General features: G+C 36.0%; 2 protein-coding genes and 1 long non-coding RNA gene across 6 annotated transcripts; all 3 read left to right on the top strand.

Annotated features, from left to right (window-relative positions):
* The first annotated feature begins 1,111 nt into the window (after positions 1-1,111).
* On the top strand, positions 1,112-3,499 carry LOC113320395. Of its 2 annotated transcripts, XR_003346079.1 has the most exons (6): positions 1,112-1,254; positions 1,487-1,593; positions 1,843-1,899; positions 1,982-1,999; positions 2,096-2,238; positions 2,318-3,499. It is a non-coding gene; the product is annotated as an uncharacterized LOC113320395 (long non-coding RNA). The 2 variants fall into 2 exon arrangements; XR_003346078.1 differs by lacking the exon at positions 1,112-1,254 and having other exon boundaries at positions 1,346-1,593.
* A 532-nt stretch (positions 3,500-4,031) lies between these two features.
* On the top strand, positions 4,032-8,423 carry LOC113322278 (protein REVEILLE 8-like). Of its 3 annotated transcripts, none has more exons than XR_003347104.1 (9): positions 4,032-4,242; positions 4,356-4,413; positions 5,315-5,438; positions 5,524-5,682; positions 5,790-5,882; positions 6,237-6,346; positions 6,676-6,735; positions 7,362-7,539; positions 8,137-8,404. XR_003347104.1 is itself a non-coding variant. In XM_026570339.1 (9 exons), the coding sequence occupies exons 1-8, from the start codon at positions 4,082-4,084 to the stop codon at positions 7,458-7,460; spliced, it is 864 nt and encodes a 287-aa protein (XP_026426124.1). In that variant the 5' UTR covers positions 4,033-4,081; the 3' UTR covers positions 7,461-7,482; positions 8,137-8,423. The 3 variants fall into 3 exon arrangements, 2 of the variants coding, with proteins under 2 accessions (XP_026426125.1, XP_026426124.1); XM_026570339.1 differs by having other exon boundaries at positions 4,033-4,242; positions 7,362-7,482; positions 8,137-8,423; XM_026570340.1 differs by lacking the exon at positions 8,137-8,404 and having other exon boundaries at positions 7,362-8,078.
* Positions 8,424-10,063: 1,640 nt separating this feature from the next.
* LOC113323228 lies at positions 10,064-11,897 on the top strand. Its single transcript, XM_026571511.1, has 2 exons — positions 10,064-10,272; positions 11,404-11,897. The coding sequence occupies exons 1-2, from the start codon at positions 10,134-10,136 to the stop codon at positions 11,670-11,672; spliced, it is 408 nt and encodes a 135-aa protein (XP_026427296.1). The 5' UTR covers positions 10,064-10,133; the 3' UTR covers positions 11,673-11,897.
* The last annotated feature ends 1,337 nt before the right edge of the window (positions 11,898-13,234 follow it).

Raw genomic sequence — 13,234 nt, 5'->3', positions numbered from 1 at the left:
TTTTCTCCCCAAAGCCTCTAAATAATTTCAGCACGCTTGTGTCATATTTTTTTTTTTTGCATCTTCTCATTGAAGAGCATTTTATCATTTTAAATCTAATAAATTAATAGGAATTTCAGACAAATGATACATATACGAAGAATTTTAAGTGAAATTTTATCTAAACACAGGTGGTCAAACACATTGTAGAAGAAGAAAGGTAATGTGTCGGGTGTAGTTTGATCCACTATGAAACCCGTGCTTTGTCAACTATTTCAGCCTAGGTGACTCACTGAGTCAGATTTTTGCTTCTTTTTTCTTTTTAGTGACTATACATGTACAAAATAATTGTTTATATTTAATTTTATTTTTGAAAGTATGATTTTAAGAAAAAAGTAATAATATGATTCAAATAAAGAAGTATAACTTATATTTTCAAAGAAAAAAATTTGGTTAACTTAGAAACTTCACCACATCACATAATTCTTCGAAATTCTTTTAGCAAGTCATCTGTTAGACAGACTTCATGAAGATTACACATCCACAATGAGTTAATAAGGAATTAAAAAGTGTATAACTACAACACATATTGATGTCTCAAACATCTCACTTAAACTGACCTGATATGTTTGTAGATATGCCAACTGCTAAGTTCAAATCCTACTCAAAGTGTATAACTAAGTCGAATTCTCGTGTAATCCCACTCAATACAATAGGTTTCCCCTCTTGGGTACTTGTGTAATGACCATTAATGAGCATCCCTAAGGTCCTCCATCAACAACCTAAAAACCCCACGTCATCTCTCACTCCACGTCGAGAGTTGCGGTAACCTCCCTTCCTATTGGCTGGTGAACAAAATTCTCGCTCATAGTTAGCTGAAAAGCAACTTATTATACCCCTACATTTCGTGACCGTTAATTTTTAATAGAATTGGCTCGATCTGACGCTCCAAATCGAGTGATAGCTTAGCAGATTCTTACACAGTGTTATATGATTTTAATAAAATCTGGATCTTCGGATTGGCTGCAAATAAAGTGCCGTATACAGCATATGCTTTGAAACTTTTTGGGAAAAAACGAAAAGAAAAAAGAACAAATTTGGAAAAATTGGAGAATTTCCATATGGAGAAAAAAATAATGCAAATAAATTTTTATTTGATTCTTTCGTCGGCAATTAATGTTAAATTTGGCAAACGAGTGATTTTGGCAGTTAATGGAAAAGGATGGAAGTTTCGTGGAGTCTAAGGTTAGGCGATTTTATCATTGGCAGTTAATGGTAAGTTTACATCCAAATCCAAACAATGATATCATTGCACGTCTATTCAATGGAAACAAATTCTATTATTGCATCCGAATCCAAATTATTATAGAAATTTCACGTCTATTCGATGGAAACAAAAAAGGAAATTTCGTAGAGATTAGGTTAGAGAGATATATATAAGCTACGCAAAGCTCATGGATTTTCACATTCAGCCAGAGTATCAAGCATCCTTTTTTTTTTTTTACAGATTAGCAGTTAATATCATATCTTAATCTATAAAAAAAAAAGCAATTAATATCATGCATTCAATTGGTGAGAAGGAACATCAGGGAGCAATGAAGATCCAGGAACAAGGTTAGTAGCACTTTGTGTTTTAGTATTTTGGGGGGTTAAAACTATCAGTCGCCAGTTTAAAGTTGATTGTATGTTGCTGTTTGATCTGGGATGTATTATATTGAATCATTCTAACTTAGCATTAACTTACGGGAAACGGTTACATATAAACTCTAATCTTTTTTCTTGTTTGTATTTTCTGCAGCTCTGCTAATTTTTGAATGTTTCGTTGCCATTTAGATTTTTTTTTTTTTTGTGGATTATACACAGATTGAAATCAAAAGCAGCAGCAATAATGAATCGAAAGAAATCTTATGGCCACAAAAGGTATTTGGACAGGGTTTTGGGTTCTTTTTTTTTTGCGTGTTATTCTCTATTTCTTATCAGGGTTGCCATTTTTTTTCGGCAGGTTGATTAATATTTCAAGGTAATAGTTCAACCCAGAGGTATTTTTGCAAAAAAAAAAAAAAAACTGGTTGGAATTTTAGTGTTAATGTCCTCACACTATGAGATTTGCAAGCAGGGAAATGATTTTAGGAAATTAGGCTGAGGTGAAGGGCTTCACAGCACATATCGTTATAACCTGAAGTTGGAGATGCCTGAGTAGAAGATGTGTTAACTTGACTAAAGGTTGGTTCATCAATTCCTCATGGTCTATATATCAAGGTAATTGTGTTTCTTCCTGTCTATGTATCAAGTATTGGCACAAACTTCTGGTGATGTCAGCCTTTTCCAATGTCTGCAGATTCACTATAATAGACTTGGCAAGGATGGGATTTTTAGCCAGAAAGAATTGTACTGTATATTCAAGATCTGTAAGAATGTCTCCCTTCAGTGAAAGCATGTAGAGATCAATTGCTTAGAGAAACCAACACAGAGAAACAAGGTTTAAGTTTGAACTTTCCTAGCTCTTAAAAACCGTGACATTCTTAAGACACTACCTACAAATGAAAAATGTACAGCCTACCTCAACCAAGGCACCATATCTTCTGTGAGTTTTGAGGTCATGTCAATGCCTCAGAGTTCTCTAACATACAAAAATGAGCGTCCGACACTGTAATTTCTTATAGTTTTCACTAATGTTGATATCTCCTGCGTGCACACTTATATTAGAATATCTCTTCCTTAATGTGTTCCTAGTAGATGTCTACTGATGTAAGCATATGGTACAATTGCATAACTTTTGATAATTAAATATGCCTCAACAATGGAAAATTATCATAGCAGTAACAGGATAGTATATATTGTTGAATGTTTTCTTAGAGAGGACCCAAGCAATGAGTCCTTTCTTCATTCTTTCCCGGTTTTATACCGTAATATGCCATCTCTTGCTGGTTTATCATTTGAAATCGTTATTTCCTATTTGAAAGTTCTTGAAAGTTCTACGGAAGCCCACACATAAAGGATCCTGTTATCGCTGCTTTTACCAAGTATTATTGAAAGGCTTTCCCTCTTAGTAAAGGTATTAAGTGTACTACATATGGTTATGATTTAGGTTAGTCTTAACTTTCGCCGTGTTGAAGAGATATTATTTAATGTAGATTCCGCCTGATTTTATGGCCATTGACTTGGTTAAGTTTTTTGGGGTCCTACTGACTGGGTACATAGTAATCACAAGTTTGATTAGATGAGAAACTTTAAAAAGGGTGATGGCTAATGTTATATTATCAAGGATAAATTTTTGATGTGTACGTTCTTTGATGGGGGCATGAGGGACAAATCAGAAGTTGATATGTGTTTTTCATATTAATTGGTTCAACTAATTTTGCTTCCAAAAATATCAAAGATAAAATATAAGCAATTAAGATAACCAATATTTTCTCAAAAAATAAACTTGTCTTGTTTTTTTTGGAAACAAAATTTGTTGGAATCAATTAATATGAAAAACACATGTCAACTCCTGATTTGTCCTTCATACCCCATCAAAGAACGCCCACAATAAGGTTTGGATTCATTAGTATGATGTGGTTCATCAATACTGACTGGGTACATAGTAATCACAGGTTTGATTAAATAGATACTTTAAAAAGTGTGATGACTAATTGACTGGGTACATAGTAATCACAGGTTTGATTAGATAGATACTTTAAAAAGTGTGATCCAGCAGCCCAGCTGGAGTCCAACATGCTGTCTCGACTCTCGAGTCTCGACTTGATTAACGTGCATATACCTTAATTAAATACACCCCACAATCCAAATATAGACATGTGGTCCCATATATATCACTTTCTTTTAGTACAACATTAATTAATTCTTTTAATATAATAATAAGGGGCTATAATTTAGTCACACTATAAAGAAGAACGATGGTTGGTTGACACGTGGAAACTTGGTATTTTAGTCATTGTGGGTCTAGGTGCAGGTAGGCAGTTGTCACTAGTCAGTCTACAGTCTTTCCTTGTAAGCCACACAACACAACGATTCAGGGACAGCCTACTTGAATTACAATTTTTTATTATTGTGGTCGTCTGATTTTCTCTCATTAGAAACTTTTCAAGCCTGCCTGACGATGAATTCAAGCTCTTCTTCTAGTTCTAGTCCTCAATCCATGGCTACATCTACTTCCTCTGATCTTGCTGGTAAGAAGATTAGGAAACCTTACACTATTACTAAATCTAGAGAAAATTGGACTGATGAAGAACACGATAAGTTTCTTGAAGCTCTTCAACTGTAAGTTTTTACCTTTACTACTACATAGCTATTTCTAGTTTCTTTTTTTTCTTTTTTCTTTTTGAATTTTATTGAATCTTACCGACTTCTGATTTGTTAAATGGTAAATAAAGATTTGATCGAGACTGGAAGAAAATCGAGGACTATGTTGGTTCTAAGACAGTGATTCAGGTATTGCTTTCAATATGATGATTACTTCTACTGAGCTTATGATCATAGCGTGTGTTAGAAGTTGGGGAGTTCCCGGAAGACCATTTAAATGAGCAGTATTGGAATTATGGTTTCCAAGTTATACGCCGTGGTATTAAATTTCATCAAGAGAGTTATATTTATTTTGAGCATCTCATCTCCCGTTTAGGTGGACGGCTAGAATTTCGTAAGACTTGCGATAATGCCACGAATCACCTGGAGCACAACCGAGAGTTGATTGCCACGTAGGCGGTAAATAGCAAATTTGGTTGATCCCTTGCAATGGTAAATTGGTAATGCCATTTGGGAAAATCTGCTGGTCTTTCTTAAGGTTTGCCACCAAAATGCTACATGCAGTAGACTGGAAGCGACAGCTGTTTGAGTTTTTAGCTCTTTCAGTCATTGACATCTTATCACAGATAAACTAGCAAAATTATACAGAGTGCACATATAGTTATCATGCAATTCTCTGGAGTTTTGTGTGTGCACATCTGATTTTGTAGGTATCAAACTTAAGACTGTATGTACTGACCTAGAGTTGCTGTTTGATTGCCAGGAACAGACTTTTACTAACAAATACACTTGAATCCAGTTATTGGACTAAGAAGTGAACCCACAAGATAACCTGGGCCATATGTAGGACCCCTTGAGACCAACATACATTGGACAATGCACTCATTTAGAATCTTCCCCCCTTGTTTAGCACGGGCTCGTGCGAAGTTGTTGGACTAACAATTTAATAGTACACGGATATCGTTCACCTAGACCACATTTGATTTTCGATTTTGTTTTTTGGTTACCCAGATTCGATATTTAGCCCATTATAGTATACAATCACAAATTTGTGGTGGCGTTCTATTGTTACTGACATTTATGCTTACAGATTAGGAGTCATGCACAAAAGTACTTTTTGAAGGTTCAAAAGAATGGTACAATTGCCCATGTTCCTCCTCCTCGTCCCAAGCGCAAAGCTGTTCATCCCTATCCCCATAAGGCATCAAGAAATGGTTTGTCAGTCTTAGTTACAATGTCGTAGATTCCTGATTTCGCGACCAGTTAGATCCTAACATGTGTCATTGGAATGATTGACAGCTTTCGAACCATTGCAAGGATCCGAGGATTATCCTTCTATTTTGAGTAGCTTTGCAGCAGGAAATTCCATATGGGATGAGACATCTGTTATTTTAAGCTCAGCATCCAATGAAAGTGAGCTCTCTCCTGATGATTATACTGTTATTCACGGAGATGGAGGTATGAACCTAGAAGTTAGAGTTGATAGTGCAGAACTTCTTTATAGATGGTATATTCTTCTAGAGGATAATATCCAGTCTTACAGTATCCTTACTCCCTTGATTCAGATGATATTGGATTGAAGGAGGTAGTAAGTATTGGCAGCAGCGGCATTAGTGTCATGGGAAGCTCAAGTAGGATTCCGGACATTCAGAAGCAGGGTAAACAAAATTGACTGTTGCATAGTAGATTGTAGTATTCTTAACTTTTTATAACATGCACATTTTATGAGGCATTGAATCATATCAGATATAGTGGGTTGTGGACTTTGTGGCATTAACTTCTGAAAACTATTTCACTGGATAGCTTATTAAGTACATATATAATAGTTATTTTCTTTACAATCTTCTCTTTGTGTTCTAATGATATACGAGAAATCGAAATTGTTATTTTCTGCTTCTCCAGTGTGTTCTCATTTTATCCTTTGTATACCTATTTATCATAGATATCACAAGGAAAAAAAAACTTTACCATGCCATGCTTAGTTGCCTAACCTAATCCTGCATAATTTGCAGTTATACCGGACTTCGCTGAAGTTTATGGCTTCATTGGGAGCGTGTTTGATCCAGACACAAATGGTCATATGCAGAAGCTCAAGGACATGGATCCCATTAATTTTGAAACCGTGAGTTTTTTTCTGATATGCCAGCTATACATAGATTAGCTCTCAAATGATTAAGAATTGAAATTTGAAAGCTGAAGGGGTGACTAAATTCCAGCACCATTTTTGTTAAATTTACCAAACAACTTGTAAAACTTAGTGATATTGATAATGTTGCATGTTGCACTCTAATATCCCAAGGAATGGGTAGGGTTAAGTATTTCCTGATTAATGTCTATGAATCTCTTTTCTGATAACTGATATAGTCGGATTTTGGAAGCAGTGGTTGTTGGTTACAAAATTTAAGTTGTTCTTCTATTTATGCTCATAGATCTTTTGATTGACTTCTGCAGGTCTTGCTGTTGATGAGAAACCTTACACTCAACCTTTCTAACCCTGAATTTGGGACCGTGGTAAGTTTTGATTTGCTACTAGGTGTATGTACAGTCCCTGAAAGTCTAAATCAATTTTCTGTTTTGTACAGTTACACATAGATGTTCAAGATCTCTAGTTTGAAGTTATGATATATGTCCAAAGAACCAAATATACCTGATTTGTTCCTTACTAGTATGTCCAGATTGGCCTCTGCAGGATGAAATACTTCAAAAAATGATATCTTGTAGTTTTACTTGGGGGAAAAATACGGCAAGCTTTCATAAAAAACTTGGTTAATGATAAAGTGCTTTAAGTCTTGGAACTATACATATCTATTTTTCTTCCTTTACAAACGTCAAGATTTTCCAAAAAGAATTAAGGAGGTTTTGAGATTCTAAAGGCGTACCAAGACTGAGGTATTCAAAGTTGTCATGTTTATTTTGTGCCAAGTGAGAACCTTTTTGTGAATAATCCCTTCACGATCACAAAGACTCATTGGTTTGTCTGAAGAATCTCCAAAGATATTAAATAAGTTGATAAGATTGAATATCATGCTCAACCAAAATTTCAATAAAGCCGACGTCTTCCAATCATTCAGAAGCCTATATGATGATAGTTCTTCATGGAGTTTTGACTAAGTTGCTGATTTTTGTTACTGGTGCAGAGAAATGCGCTATCCTCATACGATGGAGACACAGAAGCAGGAGACACGGATGCAGGAGATATTGCTATGGACAGCAATCAAAACCATCTCTCATGTTGAGATGCGTACAACTTGTTGACCTGTATGCTGTTGCCTCATGAAATCTCTTTTTCACACTACTCTGTTGTTATGAACCTAGGTTAGTAGATACTAAGACATCCTCCTCTTATGGGCAATTGCTTTTGGGATGTATTTGTCGGGTACTTGAAATGGTATCAAAGCCGACCCCACGTCCAAGGTTTGTGTCTCGGAAAGGAAACCATTGGCTGGATTAAGATGCCTTTGGAAGGGTTAGTAGCAACCCACTGTCGGTTCAATGGACTATAAACTTTGGAAGCGTGGTGGAGTATAGTGATCCTAGGTTAACTAGCTACCTAAACTTTCGCTCCTGATAAGCAACTGCTCGAGGTGTACATGTCAGGTCCTTTTTACATGAAAACCCTTTTTTGGTCCTAAGTGGGAGTCCAAAATAGGATGTTTAAGACTTTAAATGTACAGTTCTTGGTCCCACTGTACCCAAATGGGTGTTTAGTAAGACACTGAGAGTTAGCATGGAGGTGATAGGAGAATTTGGGCAAACAGTATGCTTAAAAAGTGCCTTTCAGTGTGTTACGTAGCACAATGTAAAGGGATAACTGGTATCCAGTTTGAATAAGCAATTCAGATCTTCTGCTGTTACACCCAAACAGCCTCCAGATTGGTATGGACACGAATTAACTACTTCTCTATGTTTCAGTTCTAGAGTAAGGATTTAAGGTTCCCGTGGTTCTCTCGTAAAGTACGTGGTATTTTGCTGTTTGAAGTGCGGGCTGTAATAAATAATGGATGCAGGATCGAGTCGAAGGAACTCTCCAACAATAAATTTTATATTGTGAAGTCTGATGATTTTTATGTGGTTTGGTTAATTACGTTTTTTTTTTCCTGGTGTATGACTTGAGAGTAGTATACTGTTTCTAGTGTGCACATTTAGTTAAATTTGCTTGATGTTGCTTGTACTCTTGCAATAAATCTTATTTCAAATGCGAAACAAAATCTGGTTAAGCAAAACTGCCGTTGCTCTGCCGAACCGACAAGCTCCGACAAGGAATGAAGAACTCCAATTTGTTCTTTGGAGATGCGTGTTGACAGAGATGGCCTGAGCACACTGAGTGGCAAATGTGCAACAATTTTCACTGCGCTGGATGTGTGAAGCCTGAGAATCTTTATCTTTGCTAAAATGGAACTGTTTGCAGAACTGAAAGACTGCAATTAACAAGACAAGAGAGAACTCCACGTGTCTTATGTTTCGATGATAAAGATTCCAATAGAACCAGTCTTGTTGGAAAAATATAGTTGCGTCCTTAGTAGAGATTGCTTAAGCTATTGGGACTTGACCCAGCTGTTTGAGTTTGAAATTTTCCACACATCCTTTGGTTGATGTCGACCAAACACAGTACTGCCATCAGTGTCTTCACAAGAAGAGTAATGTTGAATGTGGAAGTAACTTCAAATTCGTACTAGGAAGCAGCAGGAAATATCTTCACCATTATGAAGTGTCGCAGCTGCAGATTTTCGTGACTGAAAATATCCCTGCAGCCAAGTAGGGCCTAATTGTTAATTTTTCCGCCAGTGCAGCGTAACAGTAAATGTAGACTTGAGTGATTTTAAAATCTTAGCCTGAAGAAATAGACCCAAGCGGTACCAAACCTCAGTCCTCGAGTGTCCAGTCAAAATTAATTTTTACGGTATGAAATGAAATAAAATGGATCAGCTTTTTTTGATATAGTGGATAAGCTGCTTGATCCATGGATGCAAAAATAGAACACCAACGCCTAGTTAGCAATTCGGGGTACGGGTAGTAATTCGGGACGGCATACATGTGAGAATTATACGGATTTGGATAGGTCGGATTCGGTCAAAAATCCGGTCAACGGTTCATTGTTCGGATAGTAGTTCGGAACGACATACGTACGTGCATATTCGTTTTATAAATGTGAGTTCGGCACTTAAAATTCGGCTTACATATATGATAAATTGATAAGTATTATGACCTTATTAAGAGACTAATTTTATTTGTATATGATTTATAAGATGGGAAAAAACATTTTAGCGTGATTATTTAACAAGAAGTAAACAATTTAATTGCATAAATGTATTATAAAACGAGTTTACAGATTTTTAAACAAAAATCAACACATAAAACACTGGTTAAACAACTGCCAATAGAAAATTTAAACTGAATAATTGTATTTAAATATAAAGTATATACAAAATCAAACAAAAACTAATCAACAGAACTCTGGTCGGAGAGTTACATATGGGAATTCTAGTTCGGAAATATCATTCGGATTCGGTCAGTTCAGATATGTTTGCAAATCATCCGTGAGGTCATATAATCCACAAATTAGGTTCTGAATTCAAATAGTTCGGAAATATCATTCGGATACGTTCGCGAATCATTCCGGAATGAATGGGAAATTACTGACTAGGCACCAACGCTTATAGATTCGGACATTAAACCAGTAGAGCAGAGGAACCGTTGGATGTTTAAATCCGGCCTGAAGAATATAACGGCTATTGGACCCACATCTAATGACAAGTGGGTACCACAGATGATGATGAGGTGGACAAATTACAGTCATGTGTTTCTCTCAGAATCTGATAAGAGAGAGATGTAACTGTGAACTAGACTATTGGCAAATCTGAACAGAAGTAAAGAACCATTTCTTATTCTAATTTACTTATTTTTTGTTTATGGATCTTCAAATTGGAAATGTAATTAATTTGAGTCCTAGACTCAAAAGGAAAAGGAGTTGTAGATTTTCTTCGGGGGGTTTAAGTTCCCCTTATTGTTCTAAATCTCCTCCTGGAGAAGAAGGAAACAAGAACAAAGGTAGAGTATTCTTTTCTGAAACTATGGTTAATTTTTTGTTGTAGTAATCATGTGGAATTGATTTAGATCAGGTTTATAGATAGATTTTATTTCTAATAAAATAGTTAGATTTTGTTGCCTGAATTACTATTCATAATGCTATATTGTCATTTCCTGATAAGCACCCTTTATGCTATAGGATGTTTTTTTTTTTTTTTTTTTTTGTAACCTTTAAGAGAAACATTGGAAGTACTTATCTTCCTGTGCTGCAGTTCAAGATATGAACTACTACGAAGACCCATATGTTTTTAAAAGCATGGGGTTTTCCATTTTTCTTTTGACTTTGGTCGGGTAATTTGGCAAATTTAGGTTTCAGTTCCCTCTTAGAATTCATGGAACAGATAGATAGTCTACACTGGACACGGTGGATTAAGCTCCATTCACTGTAGATGCAAGGCATTCACCCAAAACGGGTCGCCCATCAAATTGATATAGGGAATCCGCGTGGGCTGCGTGCTGCAGAATCAGTGGTATCTAAAAGATATATCTCTAGATCTAATTAACTTTAGTTTCAAGGTTGTTAGCTTTACTCTTATTCTACTCATTCATTACAGACCTAAATAGCATTAGAATCGAGGTCATAAACTTCATTCTCTGCGGGTGCCGCAAATACTGTGATCCTACCTTATTTAACTAGAGATGTTTCTTCATGGAACTAACTAAATAAAGTCTCCTTTGATAGCTGCTGTTAGTGATTGAAGATTTCAATTGCAGTCGGTAGGTTTGTCAAGAGGAGTGGAGTGTGAAGGAGTAAATTAACTACCCCTTATGTGTGCGTCAACATTGCAATTGTGGGTTTATCTGTACAACCCAATCTCTGCAATCCAGTAATACTTGAAGGCATAGTGATCATTATATGGAAAAGTAAAATTCATCCGGAGGATGTATATACACTCTTGTACTGTTAGGCAACTACAGCCCTAGTCAAGGAATGAACTCCAGAGTTCTTTTTTGTGCTTAACCGTAACTACACAACAATCGATGATTGATGTGGCTCTTCTTATCGTCTTCTAATCAGCAATATATTTTCTCATCCTCGAGCATGTTTCTATAACTGGACTTAACGCATTCTAAAACTCTACTAATGCGCAGGTGATAGGTTCTCAACAGACTGGGACAAGGCCTGGTCAAGTTTTAGAAAGCGAGGGAAGAAATCCCTCTTCTCACAATTCAATCCAAATAAGTACGTGAGCTGGAATCCAAAGCGTTCCAACTTCCCATTGTCTGAGGAGGTTGATCCTATCAAAAGAGCTGAAAGATCAAACCTCATGTTATGGACTAGTCCAAAGTTCACTCTAGCTGGAGCCATTGTTGTGGTCACCTTGCTTTTGATCTACACATTTCTAGCTCCTATGAAGTAATGTTTGCTGGATCAGTTTGCAAATGTTAGAAAAACAGGTCTATGCAGTAAAAACCTGACATTTATATATGACAACAAAATGATCAAACACAATTTGTAAATTGTAAGTGCAGCGACAACTCTATTACATTTTCTATTATACTGCTTTGCACCCTGTATCTATTTGTTTCTCCAGATGAATTTGACAATCCAGATATAAGTGATGTTTACTATTATACATTGCTAACCTGCCACACTTATAACTCAAGATCCTTTATGTGTGTTCAACGGACTCTTTAAGGAATCAAATTGATTGGATGAGATTCTAAAGCATACTTCTAAAGCTAAACCTCCAAATGCATAGTATGTTTCATACTCAGCCCATGAACTTGCTATGTAAACATGGCTTCTGTTCTGGGTCACTTTGGATGCTTTCAATTTGATGTTAACTTGTCTACAAGTAAACCATCAGAAAGAAAGTGCCCATGAAATTCATTTTACCTTTTGTTCTGTTATAATATGGATCAGAAAGTACAGAGCCTAAACTAGATTGTATTTCTGTACTTCTTTCTCCATCATCCTTGCCAAAAGACAGCAACATAGTAATTAGCTTGTCTGCTCTTATGAAAGGGTTTAGTCTATTCCTTAAGCGACATTAGGTTTGAAAGATGTGTAGCAAAAATAGTGGAATTCCGAGATGGCAGAATTTTGTTAGGCAAAACATGAAGCTGCTTAAGTAGTAGTTCTTAATGTGCACACGACTTTGACTCCTCTTGTACTGTTTCTGTTGTTTCTTTCCCATGTAATAATCGTCAAAAGGTTTTACCTTATCTTTCTAATCTAAATATATATATCAAGCCAGAAAACCAAGCCTTGCACACATTCATGAATTTAGCTAATTTCATCCATGTTTAATTTGATTGAACAAGGAAATGATGGTTAGAGCATTAAACAAACAATATTGGGTGTTAATGATTAACGTCCAATTAAGCATGATGGAAAAAGAAACAGATGAATTTTATCTCTGCACTTACATTTTTCATTTTTCACTCTTGGGCGTCTATTGGCCTGTCTTATAGCTGGCATAAGAGTTTTAAGAAGTTGCCTAATTGACTTGACTTGGTTCCTGGATAAGATTTTAGTGCAGGTTTCAAAGTCTGAGTTGCTTCTACTGAGTACGGACTATTAGTCGACTCAGAACACACTTTGCTGTTTGTTATTTTACTCTTAAACGATCTATGACTCACTGAAGAACTCAACACTCGAGAATTATAAACTGCCGCTCCAGTGCAGTGGAGTCGAGTAAAGATGCTCTGCCAAAAAAAACCTTGGTTTCCAAGTAATTTGGGTCCCCTGCAGACAGCAAACTTCTATAAATTGGACTTAATTTTGCTCTATTCTTCAGTCTTATCCCTCTCGATCGATTAGTAAAAACTTCCTCTTTCTTTCTTCAGAACCTTAGTGTTTTCTTCTGATATTCTTACCCTATTCTTCAAATCATCATCTTCTTCTTCAGAATTTTTTTTTCGCTTTCTCTTCTGATCTTGAAATATCTACTCTTTTCTTCATCTTGTTTTTCAGAAA

The sequence above is a fragment of the Papaver somniferum genome, chromosome 11 (assembly GCF_003573695.1).
Source record: "Papaver somniferum cultivar HN1 chromosome 11, ASM357369v1, whole genome shotgun sequence".
NCBI lineage: Eukaryota > Viridiplantae > Streptophyta > Magnoliopsida > Ranunculales > Papaveraceae > Papaver > Papaver somniferum.
The sequence above is the reverse complement of the archived record's forward strand: the minus strand, read 5'-3'. Positions and strand labels throughout refer to the sequence as shown.

Coding starts and splice junctions, on each gene's coding strand:
- LOC113323228 (XM_026571511.1), top strand. CDS start 10,134: ATGGATCTTCAAATTGGAAATGTAATTAATTTGAGTCCTAGACTCAAA. Junction 10,273..11,403: donor AGAAGGAAACAAGAACAAAG/GTAGAGTATTCT, acceptor ACTAATGCGCAG/GTGATAGGTTCTCAACAGAC.
- LOC113322278 (XM_026570339.1), top strand. CDS start 4,082: ATGAATTCAAGCTCTTCTTCTAGTTCTAGTCCTCAATCCATGGCTACA. Junction 4,414..5,314: donor GTTCTAAGACAGTGATTCAG/GTATTGCTTTCA, acceptor TTATGCTTACAG/ATTAGGAGTCATGCACAAAA. Junction 6,347..6,675: donor ATCCCATTAATTTTGAAACC/GTGAGTTTTTTT, acceptor TGACTTCTGCAG/GTCTTGCTGTTGATGAGAAA.